The following is a 20,112-nucleotide window of genomic DNA, read 5'->3' as shown; positions in this document are numbered from 1 at the left end:
CTGCTAGTTAAACAGGAGAAGAGGCCAAGTCCTACCTCACACAGTTTCCCTTCAGGTAGCTGTAGAGGGCAATAAGGTCTGCCCTGAGTCTCTTCTTCTCCAGACTGAACAGTCACCAGCACTGGGGCACCAGAATTTGTGTAGCCCAGCTTGGGCCCAGAACTCTTGTCTTCTCTGCTAAGCTGCCCAGGTCTGGTCCAGCCCCAGTCTCATCCAGTGCATGTGGCATTTCTTCATCCTAATCTCAGGATGGCGCATATGTCTGTACTGAACTTCTTGAGGTGACTGCTGCCCTGCTTCTCCTTTAGCTTATGGAGGTCCTGCTGAGCTCAGGTCCCTATGGGATTGACCAGGCCCTCAGGAAACATTTCTTCTTTGATAAAACCAGAAATAATTGGATTAAGACAGTTACAAACAACAAGGACAAATGCAGAGCACTGCTTCGTGCTGGGAAGCCTTAAATCTTTCAACTAATCACTGTGAAGTTAGTTCAAATTTTCACTGATATTACCAGAACAGAGACTCTGATTTGGCTTTTGAGTGTGAAAAGCACACCTGGAGACCATCATGGAGCTGAGAAGCTGCAGTACTGCTCTAAACGAATTTCCAAAGTCAACAACAGGGAATCCTGATTACACAAATGTAATGGGCCTATTTGAATAACTGTCTTTTAGCCGCCACAGATGTTCTGTCAGATGCCAGCTATTTAATTTCATTCTCTCTGAGGGGGGCAGAGTGATCAGATTTTATCCACCCACACCTTGCCAACTTAACGAGATTGTTCTCACACTCACGTGCAGAAACTGAACTCATGTTTTCACTTGTTAAAATAATAATAATGAAATGTTACTACAAATTGTCCACCAGATGGAGCAGGAGCATCCCAGCCACAGGAGAGAGGGCGGCTGTGCAGGGAAGTTGCCTGTGCATCCGGTAGTAGGAGCTGCGAGCAGAACAAAAATATCCCGATGATCTTCCCAGCTGCACCGAGGAAGCATTTTAAAGTATTACTTACAAGAATATGTGTTTTCATACGATGTGCACACACTGTATGACCACTGCACCAGCAAAATAACTCTATGGACAGTTTCATAAGTGTAATGATAGGATTTCGCCAGGCAACGGCATGTCTGGGGGTAGGATTAGTGTAGTCAAAACAAGCAATAACAGCACAGAGCTGTAAATACACACCCTTCCTTGTCTGACCAACCAGAAAAGCTCTGCACGAGCCAGCCTTTAACTAACAGAAATAAATTTAAATGGCAAAATCATTTTGAAACAGATCTAACACTGTTAAAGAAACGTCATTTAGGAAAGCACTTTGCAGCTGAAGTCTAAAGGTGCCTACACAAACCTCACTGCTTTCTGTTATGATAATGAGGTGGGTTTGCGTGGCAATGCTTCCTGCCATGCTTCCCCTCATCTCGAATTTACATTCCTGGAGTGCAGTTCAAACCACAGACCAGGCTGGGAGACCGTGCCCGTTCAGTTCCCTATACATCCTACTACTTCAGAGCTTCCACCAAGCTATGAAGCTTTAAAAAGGTTTTTTTATCATAATGAGTGATCAGGTGGTTATCTTGAACTGCCTATTCTTAAGTGGCCAACCTGACACCCTCCCTACATTCAAAAGCACGAGGGGTGTCCTCTGTCCTTGGGTGCATTTCCCACACTTCCTTCCTGTAAGCAGAGGTTTGGGAAGGTTGGAAGGAGTGATGCAGTTTTGCAAATTTCTGACTCAGTTTTTATATGTCAGGATTTCTGTTCAAAGCAGCGGTGACAATGAATGTAAGGAACTGAATACCAGCTTCAATAAGCAGCTTTCACATTTTCTTCTGTAGCAGTTGTGTTGTACCCCTCTGGCTGCTAATATCTAAAGCGAGTCATGATTTCAGTTGCATTTTTCTTTTCATCAGGGCTAGAAATGTTTAAAGCATCTATTTTCATGAATTCCTCATTAATGAAATCTCGTATTTTTTATCTGCTCTGAAGCTGCCCATATTGCCAAAGACAAACTGATCTTCTTCCAGCCACAATTAGTTCCATAAAGACAAATTCAAATAAGCATATATTACTTACATGACTAAAAAGCTGCAATATTATACCCAGGTCCATTATATGGGGATCTGGGGAGTACATTCCTCTGACAGTGTCAAGGGCATATTCCTTGAAAGTGTTTCTGATTCAAGCAAACCACATGAAGCACTTTTCTCAGAGAGCTACTCATGTGAATGAGGTGACAAGACCAGGTATTAGTAACCATTGATGCTCTCAAAGTCATAGGAATAAAGTATTTGCCTGCTGGGATTAATAGTGACTTAAATAAATAAATAAATAAATACTTTCTGTATAGTATTGTTATAGCTTCTCATTTTTCTTTTTACTCAATGAAAACAAAATCCTACTTTCCAAAAGAGAAGATTGCTTAATAACCTATGTATTAAACTAGCAGATTGTTCACTTTAATAAATCGCTGCTTTTGTGTCACAATCATATAGTTAGAATTTAAATTGTGCATTTCAGTGGTAATGGGCTAGAGTTACAAAAGGGCTTGCTTACTTTAAGACTGTAATCCAAAGTTCTCCTTATCTGAAGCTCCAGAGATGCTTCAGTTTCCAGCACAGAACTTTCCGAGGCACCCAAAAGAGCCTGTATATAAGCAGCTTGATGCCCAGTTCTCTTTGGGACAGTGGGAAGCATCCCTCCAAATGTGCACTCACAGGGTGCAGTCTGGTCGGTGCCCCTCAGAGAGCCAAACTGTAAGCAGCGCCAATGGGAATGTTTCATTTCATGCAACGCTTCATCTATAACAACTGGGAAGATCAATTTGCATGAAGTTAATCATGCTTCACTTTAGCCATCAAGGACTAAGAAGTCCAATCTCTAATCACCAGCTCATCCTCCCTGTAACACAAACAACTTATTCTCTCCTCTCTCCCTTCCTTGAACATAAAAGTAATTACACAAAATAAAACAGTTGCTAATTATCCTAAGTGAACTATAGCCTACTCCTTCGAGTGGTGTGTTAAATTGCAGAGGAAAGGAATTGCCTCTTATCTCAGTAAAGCTGGCTAACCACCCAACTACTGCATGGTTCCTTTCCTCCTCAAGAGAGATAAAAGCAGATTCCTTCTTTGTTTACAGGGGAAGGAGTTTAGGAATCCTCCTCCAGAAACTCCTGAGCTAGGTCACACCCCTCTGCCAAACATCTTGCACACTTTTAATGATGGCAACAGAACAAGAGAGGATTTTCCAGGGAACCAGTGCTGGGAAAGTCCATCCTTCTCCTCCATTAACCACCAGACCAAGCCTGTTTTGGGGTCTGAAGCTTAAAAAGACTTAAAAAGGCATCTTTTAAGATTTAATGTGAGAGGTGAAAATGCTCGTATTTTGCACTGTCAGCCTGCAAAAAGCTGCATGTTTATACTGAGAATACAGTAAAATGCAAATCGATTTGTGCTTACAGAAAGAAAGTTAAACTTGCACAGCCTGCATTAAAAATGTGAAGTATATGCAGAATGCTGAGCATTTAAAAAGCAAAGATTATTTTCCCAAGGCATGTTATACAAATTCAACATCGAGTAATATTATATACCAGAGACTGCCACTCATTTGCAGCTGAAATGTCAATTCTGCCTTTTCTTTCTTCCTTCTCACTCTACCAAGGGACATTGTCCTTCTCTCCCGTGGATCATTGATACTATCACTTCTCTGTCCCCTCCAAATAGCTGTACTTTGCATCTTACCATACCTCTTCAGACAGGAACAGGGGTCAGCAGGTAAATAAATAAAGGGTTTCTAGGTATGAGCCGAATGGGATTCATAACAATCCTGTTATAATACGCCACCTACAGAGCAATGATGGGAAGGGGCACCAATGCACCATCAAAACAGTATTTTTGTTAGAACAGTCTCTTCTCAAAGCACAACGGGATGCTTTCAGAAGAGTGATCTTCCTGCTCATTCCATTTTATAAACAAAGTGACCCATCCTCAGACTGCTTTCCTGCTGTTCAGGCAGGTTCCCTATCAGGAACTGAGACACTGTGTCTTCACAAAGGCATTAGAATAATCTCATTTAGAGCACGAACAGCAAAGGCTAAGATCCACACTGGAAAGGAATTACTGTAGAAAAACAGAGCAAGACATTTTGTCATCCTGAAAAGGCAAAGGCGTCCTGCAGAGGTACAAGCTCCCTTCCGCAGCATGGAGGGGAATGCTCCTGCTGGAGAGGACATTCAGGTGTAAGAGCTTCAAGCATCACAACATCAAGACATTAAACTGTAAATTGGAGGAGCTGAGAAGAGGTACCTATTTGTACTCCTAACAAACCTCTGCACTGGAAGCAGCCCAACAGATATAGAACTACAAATCCTTACAAAGAAATGGGAGAACCAAAATGATGCAGTAGATACTAGAAAATGTAAAAAAAAACCTACAGGTCAAAACTAAGGTGCAATTGTACTTCCCTGTCTATATGAGGAAATAGAGACAGGATGACCAAAACAAAAGAGGGACCCAAACTGCAAAAGAAATGTAGGGACATTGACCAAGTCCCAGAGTTTACCACAAACATTGTTTTCTCATTAATACATTGTGCTTCAGATCTATTCAAGGACCTCAATTTGTGTGTTTTTAATCACACCAGATTACTTGAATAGTTGTATTAGTCTAAAATAACTTCCTCTGAAATACTGTTCAGTGTAACCCTTTACCTCTTGATTAAACATTGGCCAGTGATGAACTCACTGCACCGTGTCCTATTGTAAGCCATACAGGAATCTGATTAAAATAATTACAGTTCTCCATTCTTTCAGTCTCAAAACACAGAATCTCAAAGGCAGGGATTACACAAGCCTGCTGGTTGGCTGTGCACCCTGCTCAGCGCAGCCCTGCTCGGGTGACACAGCAGGGCATCTATTCCACAGGGCTCTTCCTCCACTCATTCTAAGTGTTGAGGTTTACTCTTTGAGGAGACACCTTGCCATCAGGTCCTGGATGGACTAAGTGCTTCTGGCTGGAAAGAGATGCACTGTCTGTTCTTTCCCTCATCAAGGTTGGCAGTATCTGAAAGAGGCAGTTCTTGAAACCCACCCTCTGCCCCTCTCTGGAGCAGGGAGTGTGTCACTCACAGGCAGAAGCCAGGCCAGACAAAAGGCTGTTTGTCCAGAACCTCCATCAGCCCTCCCTCTGCTCATCCCCTCCAGCTCTAGCTCTGTGTACATCTGAAAAGATACAGCTTCTAAGAAAGTGAAAAGGAGCAAAGCAGAAGAAAAAGGTATGTCTGGTTCCTGAAATTATCCTTGTACACATATTCTTGTGGTGCTAGTTAGAGACTGCAGAATTAGAAATATATGTGGGAACATACAGAAGATGATTTGGGAATATCAGATACACTGTAGGCAAAAAGGCGTTAGTTGATACAGATGCATGGATATGATCTAGCTAAAGATCCTTCTCTCCTATATTGCTCTTCTTCAAGGTTGGATATTAACATCTGAAGCCATTAAACGTGCTATATTGCCTTCCTATACTCAGCATTATTGCAGAGTTGGTAAATGCAGAGAGAGGTGCACTCACAACGAATTGCTGACTTTAAAAGAACTAAATAGATTTTAATGAGAACTCAATTTCTGGAAAGAATCATGGTATTGATGGAAATTACAAAGCAGCAATTCACCAAATTCACCCTCAGTGGAATAGCTGCTGTCCTCACAATGCACCAACTGTTCAAGCAAAACAGATCTGAATACTATTTTTATGGAAGAAAGTTCTTTATAATAATATCAGTTATGCAGTTCTTGTGCAATGATTTCTTACAAATGCACTAACAAGCCTGTCTATAATGCACTAACACCAAAACATTCAATGTTAAGTTCAGCTTTTTACAGAATCTTCAAGCCAGGAATTGCAGGTGTTTTTGAAAGATAACCCAACAGATAACAAGTGATTAAAGGGCATTTAATTCCAAGCGAGTATTTTCAGCTCTTGAACTCCACACATACTGAGAGTGTGATGTATATGTATAATACAAATAGAAAATAACATTTGCTTCACTTTTTAAGGCTCAATTAGCCAGCTTGCTAACACAGTACATGTCACTGGACTATCTGGAAAAGATCATACACCACATCAGTATCAGATGAGTGTACTGCTCATTTTTAGCATTAGGCAACTGGAGATGCGCAGAAAAGAATAACAACTTTGAAAAGTACAGGTGAGAGACAACCATTTTAAACATACATATTTTCCTGAACCTGAAGGATTTCCTGGATACACCAAGACATACATTTTTGTGCCATTCCTCCATTTTCCCTGTCTCTGTCTCCTCCTGCTTACACCAGAGCTCCCAGCAGCATCACAAGGACTTCAAAGCGCATCACTGTTCTCATGAAATATTACCCTTTAATTCATAGATCAGGATTTTGAACTTGTCTTTGTTGTTGTTGTTTGATTGGTCTTATTCTGACTAAGAAACAGTGCCAAACTGCTTGACAGGACAACCCAGATGCTCTCCACTGAACGAGCAGGGATAGCAGTAATCCCTGAATCACACCACGTAATCTCCAATGAAATGGTTTCCTCCACACAAAATTCTATAAGTCGTTCAAGGCATTTGTTTGCCCAGCTGAACTTCTTCCCTGAACTTTACTTACAGTGTGTCAAAGTAACCAGGGAGTTAATTCCTTCCAATGGATTTCTGCAGCTGCCAGGATCTCATTTTAAATATTTGTACATTACTTAACCCCTCTGTTAGAACTGGAAGTGACACAGTCTTGATAGAGCAATCTGGTCAGGCTTAGTGTGGCTGGCATTGCTGCTTTTTCAGAAGGCTTTACATAAATGTAACAGCGTTTGCTGGCAGTGATTCTGTGGGTAACTTTGGAGACAGGATTTGTTCAAATTTCCCTGATTTGTTTTATGAGAGAAGACTCTTCCCATGCTAAGCAAAGGCAGATAAGGTGTTTGACATTTGTTTTGATATAAATATGCACTTTCTAGCTCTGCTGTTTACCTAAGCAATCAAGTGATATCTCGTCACTGTGGTTTGGAAGAATCTGCAGCAGTTTGTCAGAAAACGGATGATTCTGCATCTGAAAGGTCTGCTGGGTTTATTGCTACTGACCCTGTGCAGGGAACTGCTAAAACCCTCTGGGTCCTTAGCAATATTTCACCTGCAAATAGACACCATTCACTTACAATAAAGGAACAATCTGTTGAAGAAAGTTCTTCTAACTGAAAGTTTCCTTTCAGTTACTAACCACAAAGAAACAGGAAGGATTCAGGAAAATATATAAATATATATATTAATAAAGTACTTTTCTGAAAAGCAGCAGTACTGAGTAGGCAGGAGCATAACCAGCCTGTGAGTGAAGCTGTCTATCCACAGCTCATTGGCACATGACTTTGATAATACCACTTTTGGCAGCCATCCATATTGACTCTCAATGATGCACTGTAGCAACATTGCGCTGTACTCCAAAGCGAATACTGAGTTATCCTCAACCGCAGATCACAATTCTTGAATCCAGCAATTTGACAGCCTGCAGAAAATCTGTCAGTTTTCAGGACAGAATGTGTTCCAACTAATTTAGAGCAGATCGGCAGCTGGCAACAGATTGAAATGAGCACTTGAGCTAAACTCCATGTAGGGAAAACTCATCCAAATTAAGTACAAAAAACACGCACAAGATATTATGAATGCCTCATCCTCAGGGGAGCAACTCACAGAATAATCCAGCCACAGAAAACAAAGACAAAAACCTCATCTGTTTCCTAAATTTCTCTCGCATGGAACGTTTCTTCCATTAAATACTTACATAATGAAGTTCAATTATTTGAACAGAAAAATGTTAAAACCGTATTCCTCAGCACTGATGTCTACAAAGGTGCAGTACAAACTCCTCTCAGCATTACTCATCTCAGAGCAGAACCCTTGTAACTGCTGTATTTCTACTACAAAACCAAGTTAGCATTATAACAATGCAGATTCTTTACTTGTATCCAAACAATAACACCAGATGAAGTTAGTACAATTTTTACTTTATTAAAGTACTTTTGAGGCCTAAAACTAATAAAGACAGCATGTTATTCAATACTGCACTCTAAGGCAATTTAAAAATAGATCCCCAAGGCTCCATTACCAGTAGTTTATAGGAGTCTCCTATTCAAAAGTTCATGTACAAGTTCACAGAAACTAGAAGGAACTGTTCAATTAATTTTGTTCCTACAAAGGAAGCCTGAAAATACTCAAGAGTGTATTTTCATTGTAGTCATGTTCCTTAACGTATTAAGCCAATTTGTTTACACTTCAGTGGGTTAGTGATGTCAAAAAAAAAGTTTGCACAAAATCTTATGGAAAATATAATTCAAGAGCATCAGAGTGCAGCATTTGATTCATAATATGAATTACAAGATCTTCCAAGCAAGTTGTCTCCAGTTTGCCATTCATCGGCTAAAGAAACAGAGTATCAGCAAGATAGCTGTGGTAGTTAAGTACCTACATAGGCTAGAATACTGTAAGTATTTTGGATACATTTAATAGCTTATTGTTTGTTTTTCAAGGGTGACTCAAGTGTTCCACAAAATAACACAAGCAAGACTCAATTGTCTGAGTGATCTCTATGCCTGTCACGCCCTATTTTTTTCTTACCTAGTCAAAAGCTGCGGCACCTGAACTTAGCATTTGATGGTCTTTGCTCAGAGGGTGTTTTGTCGCTAATTATGTCCAGGTTCGTTTAGAAGACCCTATCCTGTACCCACATGTGACAAGCGTAGAAATTGTCTGCAGTGGCAGCATAAAGGTATCAACTAAGTGTCAACGGAATGAAAGACAACAAAATCTTTCTAGATGTTACCATAGTTAGAACAAGGAATGCTCGTATTTTGAATGGGGGAACATACTATTGATGGTAAGTTAGTGACTCATTTCAACATTCTCAACCAGCCAAAATCACCTGGAAAGCAATGAGACTCACATTCTCCCTGCCTTGGTAGCCAGCAATCGCTGAGAGAACACCGTCTACTCAGAGCAATTTTCTCAAGGTGAGAGGGCAAGTAACAACAAAATTGCCAGCAACAGAAGCCTCAGTTTCCAGTGATGGGATTCCTGTGGTTGTACAGAAAGTAATGAATATCAATTCCATGGCAATCTTATTTACCTCCTAGGAGAAAACACTCTTCAACACAGAGGCTCAAGCCTCCAGAAATTCACAGGAAGGACAGAAAAATGTAAGAGAGAAAGCAGACTAGGGAAAGAAATCTATCCAACAGCTGTATCTGTGTCACGTACCTCATTTCTATTTAGCACTGCTGCACAGGAAACTTTCCAAAAATGAAGATGATCTCGGTTCTGCTTCTGCTGGGTGTCCTCCTGGGTGCCCACACAGTGCCCCCCCAGCGGCCTTCGTGCTACAAGAGGGTCCTGCATGACCACAGCTGCCACAGCATTCCTGAAGGCATGGCGAGCCTCCGGCGAGTTGATGAGAGCCTGCAGGATCACTTTTGGGAAGGGGAAGGCTGTGAGACCATCTGTTATTGCAACTTCAAGGAACTGCTCTGCTGTCCAAAGTAAGACTCATAGAATAGCCTGGGTTGATAAGGACCACAATGATCATCTAGTTTCAACCCCCCTGCTATGTGCAGGGTCACTAACCACCAGACCAGGCTGCCCAGATCCACATCCAGCCTGGCCTTGAATGCCTTCAGGGATGGGGCATCCACAGCCTCCTTGGGCAACCTGTTCCAGTGTCACCACACACTGTGTGAAAAACTTCCCCCTAGATCTAACCCAAACCTCCCCAGTTTCAGTTTAAAACCATTCCCCCTCATCCTATCAATGATTACATTCATTGCATAGAAACTCCGGGGAGTTCTGTACAGCCACTCAGATTTCTATCATTTCCCAGTTTCCACAGCTGGAATAAGGTATCATTTTAGAGAACTGTATCTCTTCAGGTGGCTTGAAACTGTATCAAGATGTATCTGATTACCTGACACACTGGCGGTTGTCAGTGTTCGTTTTTTCAGAGCCTCATCTGGGAAATGCTCAGCGTACTCTGCAAACAGGTCCCAACAGAGGGGAAATGGGCATTTAAATCATCCAACTTCTGACTCTTTTGCCAGTAACTTTGATCTAAACACAGTCTGAGAACCACAGATCATTACTGGCAGCACTTTGCAATGAAGATGTTTTCAGGACCATAAGCAAAGCCATTTGATTTCCCTTACACAGCAGAGAGCTACAATGCTATTCTAAGGCATGTGCAGATGTGTCAAACCAATAAAGGATTCTTTAAAGACAGCTGTTTAAAGCAGTAAAGCAAATGGGGGGAGAACAGGTCCACAAATGCCCACAAGGGAGAAAAAGATTTAGCTGACTTCTGCTGGCTGACAGAGCAGAACAGCACAATTCTCATGCAGTGTGGGGTTTTTGCTGTTTTACACAAAGAATGTGCATTTTTTTTCCCCAGGAAATTTAGATAAAAACATCAACACTTGACAACTCACGAATACTTAAGGGACATTATAATGCTGTAACATTACACAGACAAGCAGAAATGACTTTCTACACGAGCTCCTCCTGCTCAATGTTCTCAAGTCCTCTAAAATGCAAAAAGCAAATTTTAGCATTCTTATATGGGAATGGCTGTGAACCAAGCGGCAATGACTCCTAGAGCTAGGAACCTCACATTCAAACTGAGAGCAGGGTATAAGTAATTGTGTCACCAGATACCGTGCCCTCATTGTGAGCCACACTTTAGGTTTAGCTTTAACCACAGAGCTTTGAACAGCTCCAGACAGACTCTTACTTGGATATAAATACATAAAGAGGTCTTTCTTCACTCACCTTGATGTACAGAATATCTACTCTGCAGGTCTGCCCATGGAACTAATTGCACTAAATAGCGTGTACACACACCAGAGTTTTTACAAAATTATATATTTGATAAAGTTTACCATCCCAAAGCTACAGTACCATACTAGAACTCCGACATGCTGGTCAGTCAATTAAAGTTTTGCCAGTGTTTTGAACCAGGCCAGCAGAGGAAACAATATACAGTGTCTTCATACAGACCTGCACCTGCATTGGCTTTGCTGGAAGGGCATCCCATAAACACAGTGACCACACATACATCCTAGAAAATTTGAAGAACAAAACCCCAACCCTGGAAACACACGACACGTTAAAGCTTTCATAATTATTTAAATATCTAATATCTTTCAGGGAGATTTTCTTTGGACCGAAGATATCTTTTGTGATCCCCTGTAACAGCAAGTGACGAACACCAAGCCTGCCACTGAGGACAGCTGACATCATTCAACAATCACGTAATACGCTTTCAAGGGAAAAAAAAACAAAGCCAGCAACAGCCAAAACAAAATAAACCTCCTCTCTAAGCACACTGTAGAGGAAAATTCCCTTTCTATTCTTTGTGGAATATATAAGAAGTTCTCCTTTTGGATACGGTAGCTGCCTTAGTTAGTTCCATAAGGATGTGAAAGACTGTACCTGCTCATAATTGTCCCAGTATTCATCTCATAGCTATATATACACATGTATATATACGTGTTTTTTTTAATAACCACAACATTCTCAACTAGTTTTCAATAAATAATCATCATGGTTAAGCCTACATGTGGCTAAGAGTGACTTCTGCTGAAATCCACTGCAGTGCAGCTTCCTATTGCTTTATTGCTGCTTCACTGTCAGCATTGCTTTAAATCAGTATTTGGTCAGTGTTTGTTTTTCAGAGCCTCACCCGGGACATGGTCAGCATCTGGCACTTCTGCACACAGGCTCCCACTTCTATTTGGGTGTCTTCAAAAAACAATACCCGCTAATTTTCATTACTCATATTTGAAAATTCCACTGGAAAGAGTACAAATTCATATTAATAGTACTAAGGTATGCGTAAGTGATAATTATGTCTAACTTAATAATTGCATCTGAAGTCTTGAAGTTTTTAACATTATGCTTCTAAAATACTATAGAAGTAGTGAGAGAAAAAACATATATATTCAGAAAGATGGGACAGTAACATGAAACGAGTAGTACAGAGGTAACTGAACTAGTGCACTGCTCACCTAGGGACATGGTTAGTGGGTATGGTAGGGACAGGTTGATGTTTGGAGTCTTTTCCAACCTTGATGATTCTATGATAATAACCTTATAACACCACACTGTGAAAATTACTGCCACCAGTACACCCAACTTCTTTCATATATTATATGAAATACCACAAAGGCTGTTTTACTTCATCCATTAGTAAATAATGCTTGGGTCTGCACAGCGGTAGGTTAATTATACATAACCAATAACAAGAGCATCAAGTAAATCTGCATTTACTATTTTAGCCAAGTTATGTTTTGACTATTGAAACAAATAGCTTGTATCACCAGGCTTTTAAAGCCTGGTTCATATAATTATTCCCGAGTCATTTGGGCTTCCCATACAATAATCAGTTAAGGAGGATGAAAGGGGGGGAATCTGACAACTCACTGTCAAAATTACCAAATTCAGTGTTCTGCGAAGAAAACATATGGTATCCACTCTTGTTCAAAGTCCTTTTCTATAAGCTTCTAGTACCAGTGAGGACATGTAGTTTCTGTGGGTTGTGCTATCTAGTTACTCTGCTAATCAGGTATTGTATATCCAGACCCATGCAGGAACTTTCATCCCTGTTCTCCATCCTGTAATAAAGAAAAAGCCTCGATCCTTCAGGTGTTCAATTCAGCACTGGGTTCCCTGGCTGTCTCTCCAACTAATGCTGTATAGATAACAAACATAACTTGTGTGAAGGATCCTTCATAAACAACTTTACAATCATTGCCACAGAATGAGTACTGAAACATCTCTCCAAAGGATTACCAACTTTACCCTGCACCAGCTTGACATCGCTACCCAGCTTAAAACTCAGCCACCACTGTGAAACTCCAGTGTGGAAAGACATATGACACTGTGAGTGAAAGAAATTAGGGTACTTGTAGCTCCTGAGAAGGAGGCCAGCTTTGGGTTTATTACCATTCAGTTTTAAGCAATGGAGCACCACAGGTCAAAGAGCAAAACGGAGCATCTTGGTCGAAAGCGATGTCCTCCAAAAAAACTTCACAAGGTTAACACCAGCAGATTAGATCACAGAAATACCTTCTCATTTTTCCCCACATTTAAGAAATGAAAATCTGCTAAGGTTGGAAGTTGCAATGAATAGTAACTGAATAAACTAAACCTGTGTCTTCCTCTTCTTTAGGCTTCTTCTTCTGCCTTTTCTTCAGCCAATGCACACAGCTTAAAGCAAAAAGAAACGTTTCACATACAATGTGTTTAGATTAATACAAAGCTAACAATGAAAACACAAGAAATCATACATAACACTGTCTTTAACATCACAGACTTTACTAAGATACCAATACTTTGCTCGTGTTACTTTTAGTGTGTTGTTTTTCAACAGGTCTGAGTTAACGCATGCAATGAACAAGAAATAGCATGCCGTATAGAAGATACCAGATCAACCATTTCTGCCCAGCTAATAAATGCAACTGTCACTTAAAGCCTTTTTACCTCAAGAGCCCACTGCAAAGTCTACCATCATGCAGGGGTGTTTTGTTTGTTTTCAAGACAGCATTGCATCACCAGAACTTGAAGTACATTCATAAATGTATGCTTGGTACACTTTAATTGAAAACTATTTTGATGTCATTACATAAGTGGTCAAAGCTTCACTATTAAGTACAAGTAACTCACTGAATAAGTTAGACACACCCACGTGAGCAACAATATCAGTAATATTTATTTAAAATAGTTTGTGAGGAAATTTGTTTCATAAGAGATGGTTTTCAAACAAATCATCAAGGTTATGAAAAAATAAAACAGAGAAACTCTCTGGGGAGAAAAAGTTACAAAGAAAGCTTTTGTATATCAACAAAAACCCTCAGTCTTTTGATTTGCGGCCTGAGTCTCAGTCCCAATCTTTGCTGCCTAATGAACGCCACTATCCATTTTTAGATCGGGTTTGTTCTTGTCATTCTTGACCGAGTAGATGAAATACGCTAAGGTGTCCTTTTCATTCACCGGAATTGTCCTAAAATGGCAGCCAATTATCTACAAAGGAAGAATGCAAGGAAATTAAACACTTATATGCAGAAACTCAAAATTCACATTTATATAACTACATTAAAAGCTTCATCAAGCAACTTAGGATAAAGGAAACCCTGACTCCCTTTAAAAGTCTTCAGTAGTTATATAAAAGGTATCATTGAGTGATACTGAAACAAATACAGTACAATTTCTCAAGTAAAATGTCCAGAAAATTATCAGAAAAAAAGAGAAAGAATTCTCCCAACAAGCATAGGAGTACCATGACATCTGTGCAGTTACTCCTTGAACACAGAGCATGTAACATCGACAGACTATCATGGACCTACTGCACACAGATGAAGGTACTGCTCATTACTCAGGCTGAAGGGGGTCTGCATCAAGTTGTATACAAAAAAATCAAAGATAGACCCAAATACAAGAATTTTTAAGAATGAGCACTGAAGATTCAGCTTTTGATACAGGATTGTCAAAAATTCACCATGCTGTATGTGCTAAATATGTCAGCTTCTACCATTATTAAAGCTGAAGTTTTTGCTCCTTCAGCACAGTGGGCTGTCAGTTCTATAGGGAAATATTCAGATGGACTGACTGCCCCAGCCTGTTCTCCAGCTTTTTGCAGAATGCTTTTTATTGGACTAAAATTAGCATGAAGAAGTGAGAAATTGAGACTGCTCATTGATCTACCACAAGGCGTAAGTATAAATACTTAATATAATTAGCAAGTTAGAAAGCTTTCCAAAACACACTTTGGGTTAAAAAAAAACAACAACAGCAAATGAAAACAAAACAGAGACAGTTTGACGGAGCCCTTTAAATTGGACTTGTAAGTAATAGCTAGCAGAAAATCCCTTGTACATTCAGGCAAGGAACAAGAGATCATATGCACTGTAAATGACATTAAATTCTGCAGCTACAGCTCACGAGGACCTTTAGGTCAGTCAAACAAGGCACATGACAGAAGCTTTGCCTGTTTACATGAAGCAGCACGTGAAGCATAAGCTACTGCAAGCATCTCATGAGACGTACCTAAAGCAGACCCCTAGAAATGCCAGTTTTACAGCACAAAAATGTTCGTGCTTTTTCAAATCAATCCTGCTAATTCAAGAACAGGATGGATCCGTGCATCAACTCTCACATTAAAAAAGAAGAATTACTTTAAATTCTTAATCATAGAGGCAGCAGCACTGTACTCGTACAGCTTAGCTCTGGAGAGCTCTCACGCATTTAATAACCTTGGCTTTAATCTGTGCTAATTAGTAGAGAGACAAACAAAATGTCTGCACTGAAGTACAACTGAACGTTACAGCACAGAAATGAGGTGGCAGCTATCCCTCCCTGCTGAAATGATCACCGGTGCTGTCACAGATACATGTCTTTGCAATGCAAAAGAATCACTTTACAATTGCTCTCTTGTACAGAAGAGATGCATACAGCTGTACTCACAAACAGCTTAAGTGCTTTTAGAAATATCGATAACAACAAAAAGAATTTAATAAACTTCTTTCTGTAATAACAGACCCCCTGTTTTTAACTGAGATTAATGATCAATAGAAGTCTATTTTCCGTGTTTCTGAACTTCCTATACGTGAAAAGATGCCTATATTAATCAGCTTTGTAAAGCCAAGCCTGAATCTTAAAAGAACTTCACAGTCTTACAGTCTCGTGCGGGTTGGAAGGGACCTTAGAAATCATCGAGTCCAACCCCCGGGATTCGAGCCTCCTGTGTAGCAGAGCAGCACTTCTACCACTTACGCCACAGGGGGGATTCGAACCCAGGCCTCTGGTGTTGCAAGCGGCACTTCTACCACTGCTACCTCTCAATTTCAAATTATCATCAGTAGGATACTTAAGTTGGAAGGTGTGGCTGATGCACAGGTCACCTTACTGTTCAGCTCACTATTTTCAAGCAACACATGCTCCTTCTGAAAGTTATGGGTCCGTTCTCTAGAAAGAAGCTCTTCCTTCTGATTTCCTTGGCTCAGGAGCTATGGCAGTGAAGGAAGCCAGATAAGCAGCTCCTTTCTGCTCTCATAAAACCCAGATTATATATGCACTTCATGCAAGGATCACATTGTGCAGAGAAAAAAAAAACCCAACACAACGCATGCCATGGCAAATTGCATTTTCTATTATGGAGTAAACACTCATACGTACTTCAACAAGCTGTGCTTTGTTAAGTCCCGGTCTGGTCTGTAGCTTGAAGTGTCTTTTGTACCTTCGAAGTGTGTTCACTTGTAACTGATATAAATCAACCTAAAAGAAAAGGAGAAAGGGGGAAGAAAGCAACCTAATGTAATTGATAAGGTCTCCCTCGTCATCCTGGAAACTTGCACATACACAACCACACACTGTCAGCTCAGTAGAGCTCGTTTTGACAGAGAACAAAACTTTACTCCACACCTTCCAGGAGAAAGAAAAACATTCCATTGCAGTTTCAGAGCAGTTTATTGTTACTAAGTACGGCTCTTCCTCCTGTTAGCAGCAGACAATATTTAGAACTTACAGTACTATAATCGTCTCTGTTTTTTTCTTTCATTGTTGTCCTTCCCCCCCCCCCCCATTTTCAGCATGATGACACAAAGCACAGTAACAAAACTCATAACATCATAACATCTATGAAGATGCTGATTCAAAAGGTAGGCTCTGCATTTCAATTTCAGCCATGAAGTCTTTTGCAGTCTACAGCAGCATAGCTGCACCATGAGACAGCATGAGTTAGAACCAAGACAAAGTCTAGAACATGAAGGTTTTTGGCTTGAGGTGGGAGAGGAAAAAAAAAAGAGCTGGTCTTGGTGTCCAAGAATATCCCTGCTACAATAAGCACAACAGAGGAGTTATGTACATAGGCATAGTTGCCCAAAACTATTTTTCAGTGTGAGCTGACAGTTCACAGCATTGCACAAGCTCCTCTCCGGGATATAAATACACTGCCTCAACCCAGTACTCTCTCAGTTTTTAATCCCATGAACTCAGATCAACAGCCGCTTCTCCCAGCAACAGCTTACCCTCTCACCTTCTTGACAGCGTAAAACAAAGTTTAATCAGAAGACTGAGGAGGAAAGGAAGCTAAGAAAGCAGGTTGAACAAGAAATTCCATTAGGTCAGTTGCAATTACGGCACTGTTCTCCAAACTTCCTGCATTAAAGACTGGTTAAAGCATTAACTTCTATTTTAAAGTCATCCAGCAGCCTCAGCTATGCAATATTTAAGGCAACAACAGTGCCAGTGCACTCCTGGTGACCCGGTCAGACTTGATACAACCCTGCCTTACGTGTTAAGAGGATGGCATGCCCTCGTACTCAAGACAGCAGCACTGTGGAAGTCACTGCAAATCACTCCTAACATCTACTTCTGGAAATGGGAATGCCCTACAGGTGGTCAGCAGTAAACTGGATGGCAGTTCAAAAATCAAGGGGCCAGTGGGCATCTATAGCACACCAACACCACACAGGAACTGCATGCTGAAACTCTCCAGAACTACCTACTTCCCTGCACCACTACCACTGAAAATACATTTCCTTTCTTCTGTTCTAGGGATATCCATCAGTTGTGTCATGCTTTATTATTCCTGTCTGAGCAAATAAACAGGCAAAAGCTGCAGTTGCCACTGTGCCAGACAGCTACCAAAAGCCACAAAGAACAGCAGGTTTAGAGAGCTTTCAGAGATGCCATCCAATGTTTTTAGCTGACAAAAACCACAGCCCAGCATCAAACTACTTCCAATCTCCTAAAATCCTCTTATAGTCAAAGCCTTCAGGCTTGAGCCGTGTGCCTCCAGGCAGAGATTCCTGCATGAAGTTTCATCACTGACATTGCTGACGCTGACCTTAAGGATAAGTTCACAATCCTCAAGCACCTTCTGACAAACACTGGATAAATCTCTTGGTTGAGGCCGGGTAGGCTGTGCTCAACGATTAACACACAAACTGTAACAGAAATAATCCAGCACACATGTAGGAAGAAGAAAGCTTTAAGTGCATTCACATTATACTATGAAAAAAGTTTGAAAGTAGTTCACTTCCAAAACGGGTGGTGTTTCACTGGCCTACAATAAGGAAGGCAAGCAGAAATGCCTTCTTATTTCAGCTCCTCCTCAGCAAAACTGCCTCAGCATCTCTATCCCCAAGAAGGACTAAAACCAGTGAGCTCCCTCACTGAGAAACTTCCAGCTACACTAAGTGGTAACTACAGGCACCATCTGCAACGTGCTTCACATGGAAGGAAAGGATTGGAGGGATGTGACAGAGAAGCAGTTATAGCCCAAGTCCGGTGTGTCCTGTCAACCTTTACAAAGACTGATTTTCATAGCAAAACAACTTCTAGCAGGCTCCTGGAGCCAAAACTGTAAGGAAAGTTCAAAACAGCAGCTGCCTGAGATTCTGCACATCTAATAGAGAAAATACACCCTGGAATCCAGTTTGCTTTTGTCATATTAAAAGCCAAGCACATCAGGAGCCATCCCCAAAAGCAGGCACGGCTGAAGCAGGAACAGACTTAACGTAACTATTAGAAAAACCGTTGGCTACCTCTGGAGTGTCGATGTCTTGCACTGGTGAGTCACCATCGTCATCACTGCCTTTTCTCTTCCTTCTATTTCTCACACTCTGAATTAAGTTTTTGTGGAAGTCGCAGATATAAAGGTGTCTCGCCTACAAGAGTAAGACCGCATCTTTCAATCAAACCCGTGCAAGCTCCTCCCAGCCTGGCAGCACAGAGGCATCTACAGAGACATTCCTTAGGCAGCCTCGCTCACGCGGAGCGAGGTGGGGAAGCCCCTCTGCCTGATAGCGCTGCACGGAGGCATTGTTATGTTACCTCCACCGACTCGGCGGGAGGACGGGGGGAAGCGGCTACCGGTTGACTGGCAGAGAACGTCGCGCAGCGGGGACAAGCGCGCACACAACCCTCCCTCCAACCGCTCGCAGCAACTCGGGGATCGGCAAACAAACACGCACGAACGGAAGGCGGGCAGCCTCCGGAACATCCCGCGGGAGGCAAAATGCCACCTCCTCCCCATCCGCACGGCTTTACCTCCGCAAGGTCAAGCGACACGCGGGCCGCTCCCCTCATTCCCCAGCTCTCCTGCACAGGGCCGCACCGTGCGGCCGCGCCGAGCCCTCCCCACACGGAGCCCCGCGCCCACGGCCGCCGGGTGGGGCACCGACAGCGCCGGGCTCCAGGCGGGACGGGGCGGCGGCAGCGCTGCGGGAAAGGAGGGACTGGGAAACGGCGCTTCCCCGCCGCCGGCAAAGACAAAAAAAAAAAACAACCCGCAAACAAAAGAAAACACGCCAAAAAAGAACTTTAAAAGCCGCCCCCGAGCCGCTGCCCGCTGCCGTAAGACTTACGCTCTTGTCCAGCTCGATCTTCACCTTCTTCTGCGAGATGCTCTTCTGGATCCTCTTGCTGAAGCTGGCGTTGCCGGCGGCGCGGCCGCAGCGCTCTCCCTCCTCCCGCAGGCAGCACAGCTGCCCGGCCCCGGGGCCGCCCGCCCCGGCCGCGCCCGCGGCTCCCACGGCCAGCCCCGGGGGCGCCGACCCCGCCGGCACCTCCGCTCCGGAGCCCGCACCGCTCACCGCGCCCGCGGCGGCGACGGCGGGGTCGGCCCCGCGTTGGGGCAGCTCCTCGGGGGCGAAACCGTTCATGCCCCGCGTCGGGCCGGCGGGAAGCCCCGCGAGCGCCGCCACCGCTTCCCCCCGGCGAGGGGACTCGGGCCCGGAGGGTTCTACGGCCGCGCTCAGCCCGGACCGCGAGGGAACACGCGCGGCGCGACGGGCGCCCTCGCTCCGAGCCCCGCGGCTACCGGCGCGCTGGCGGCGCCCCACGGGCCGCCCCGCTTCCTCCTTCCCCCTCTGTCATGTGGAGACTCTTCAGCTGTTTCCTATGCAACAACAGCAACCTGCCCGCCGCCCCGCCCCTCAGCACTGCGCCTGCTCAAGGCCGAGCCGCGTTGCGCTCCGGGAAACGCAGTTCGTCCCGCCGCTCTGCGCTGCGGGCGGCGAGGCCGGGAAACTA

The 20,112-nt window shown here is 42.8% G+C and overlaps 2 protein-coding genes across 3 annotated transcripts; one reads left to right on the top strand and one right to left on the bottom strand.

The window, feature by feature from the left end:
* The first annotated feature begins 4,944 nt into the window (after window positions 1-4,944).
* Window positions 4,945-12,735, top strand: SCRG1 (stimulator of chondrogenesis 1). Its single transcript, XM_015861793.2, has 3 exons — window positions 4,945-5,277; window positions 9,307-9,569; window positions 11,227-12,735. Exons 2-3 carry the CDS (start codon window positions 9,334-9,336, stop codon window positions 11,279-11,281), a joined length of 291 nt encoding a protein of 96 aa, XP_015717279.1. The 5' UTR covers window positions 4,945-5,277; window positions 9,307-9,333; the 3' UTR covers window positions 11,282-12,735.
* A 1,031-nt stretch (window positions 12,736-13,766) lies between these two features.
* On the bottom strand, window positions 13,767-20,068 carry SAP30 (Sin3A associated protein 30). Of its 2 annotated transcripts, XM_015861791.2 has the most exons (4): window positions 19,446-20,068; window positions 18,624-18,746; window positions 16,252-16,350; window positions 13,767-14,100 (listed from the first exon to the last, which is right to left on the bottom strand). In XM_015861791.2, the coding sequence occupies exons 1-4, from the start codon at window positions 19,740-19,742 to the stop codon at window positions 13,978-13,980; spliced, it is 642 nt and encodes a 213-aa protein (XP_015717277.1). In that variant the 5' UTR covers window positions 19,743-20,068; the 3' UTR covers window positions 13,767-13,977. The 2 variants fall into 2 exon arrangements, with proteins under 2 accessions (XP_015717277.1, XP_015717278.1); XM_015861792.2 differs by lacking the exon at window positions 18,624-18,746.
* Window positions 20,069-20,112: the final 44 nt, after the last annotated feature.

Source organism: Coturnix japonica, chromosome 4 (assembly GCF_001577835.2).
Source record: "Coturnix japonica isolate 7356 chromosome 4, Coturnix japonica 2.1, whole genome shotgun sequence".
NCBI classification, from domain to species: Eukaryota; Metazoa; Chordata; class Aves; order Galliformes; family Phasianidae; genus Coturnix; species Coturnix japonica.
Note: the sequence above shows the minus strand (reverse complement) of the source record. Positions and strands in the feature narration are given on the sequence as shown.

Coding starts and splice junctions, on each gene's coding strand:
- SCRG1 (XM_015861793.2), top strand. CDS start 9,334: ATGAAGATGATCTCGGTTCTGCTTCTGCTGGGTGTCCTCCTGGGTGCC. Junction 9,570..11,226: donor GAACTGCTCTGCTGTCCAAA/GTAAGACTCATA, acceptor AATATCTTTCAG/GGAGATTTTCTTTGGACCGA.
- SAP30 (XM_015861791.2), bottom strand. CDS start 19,742: ATGAACGGTTTCGCCCCCGAGGAGCTGCCCCAACGCGGGGCCGACCCC. Junction 18,747..19,445: donor AGATCGAGCTGGACAAGAGC/GTAAGTCTTACG, acceptor TTACTCTTGTAG/GCGAGACACCTTTATATCTG. Junction 16,351..18,623: donor AAGACATCGACACTCCAGAG/GTAGCCAACGGT, acceptor CTTTTCTTTTAG/GTTGATTTATATCAGTTACA.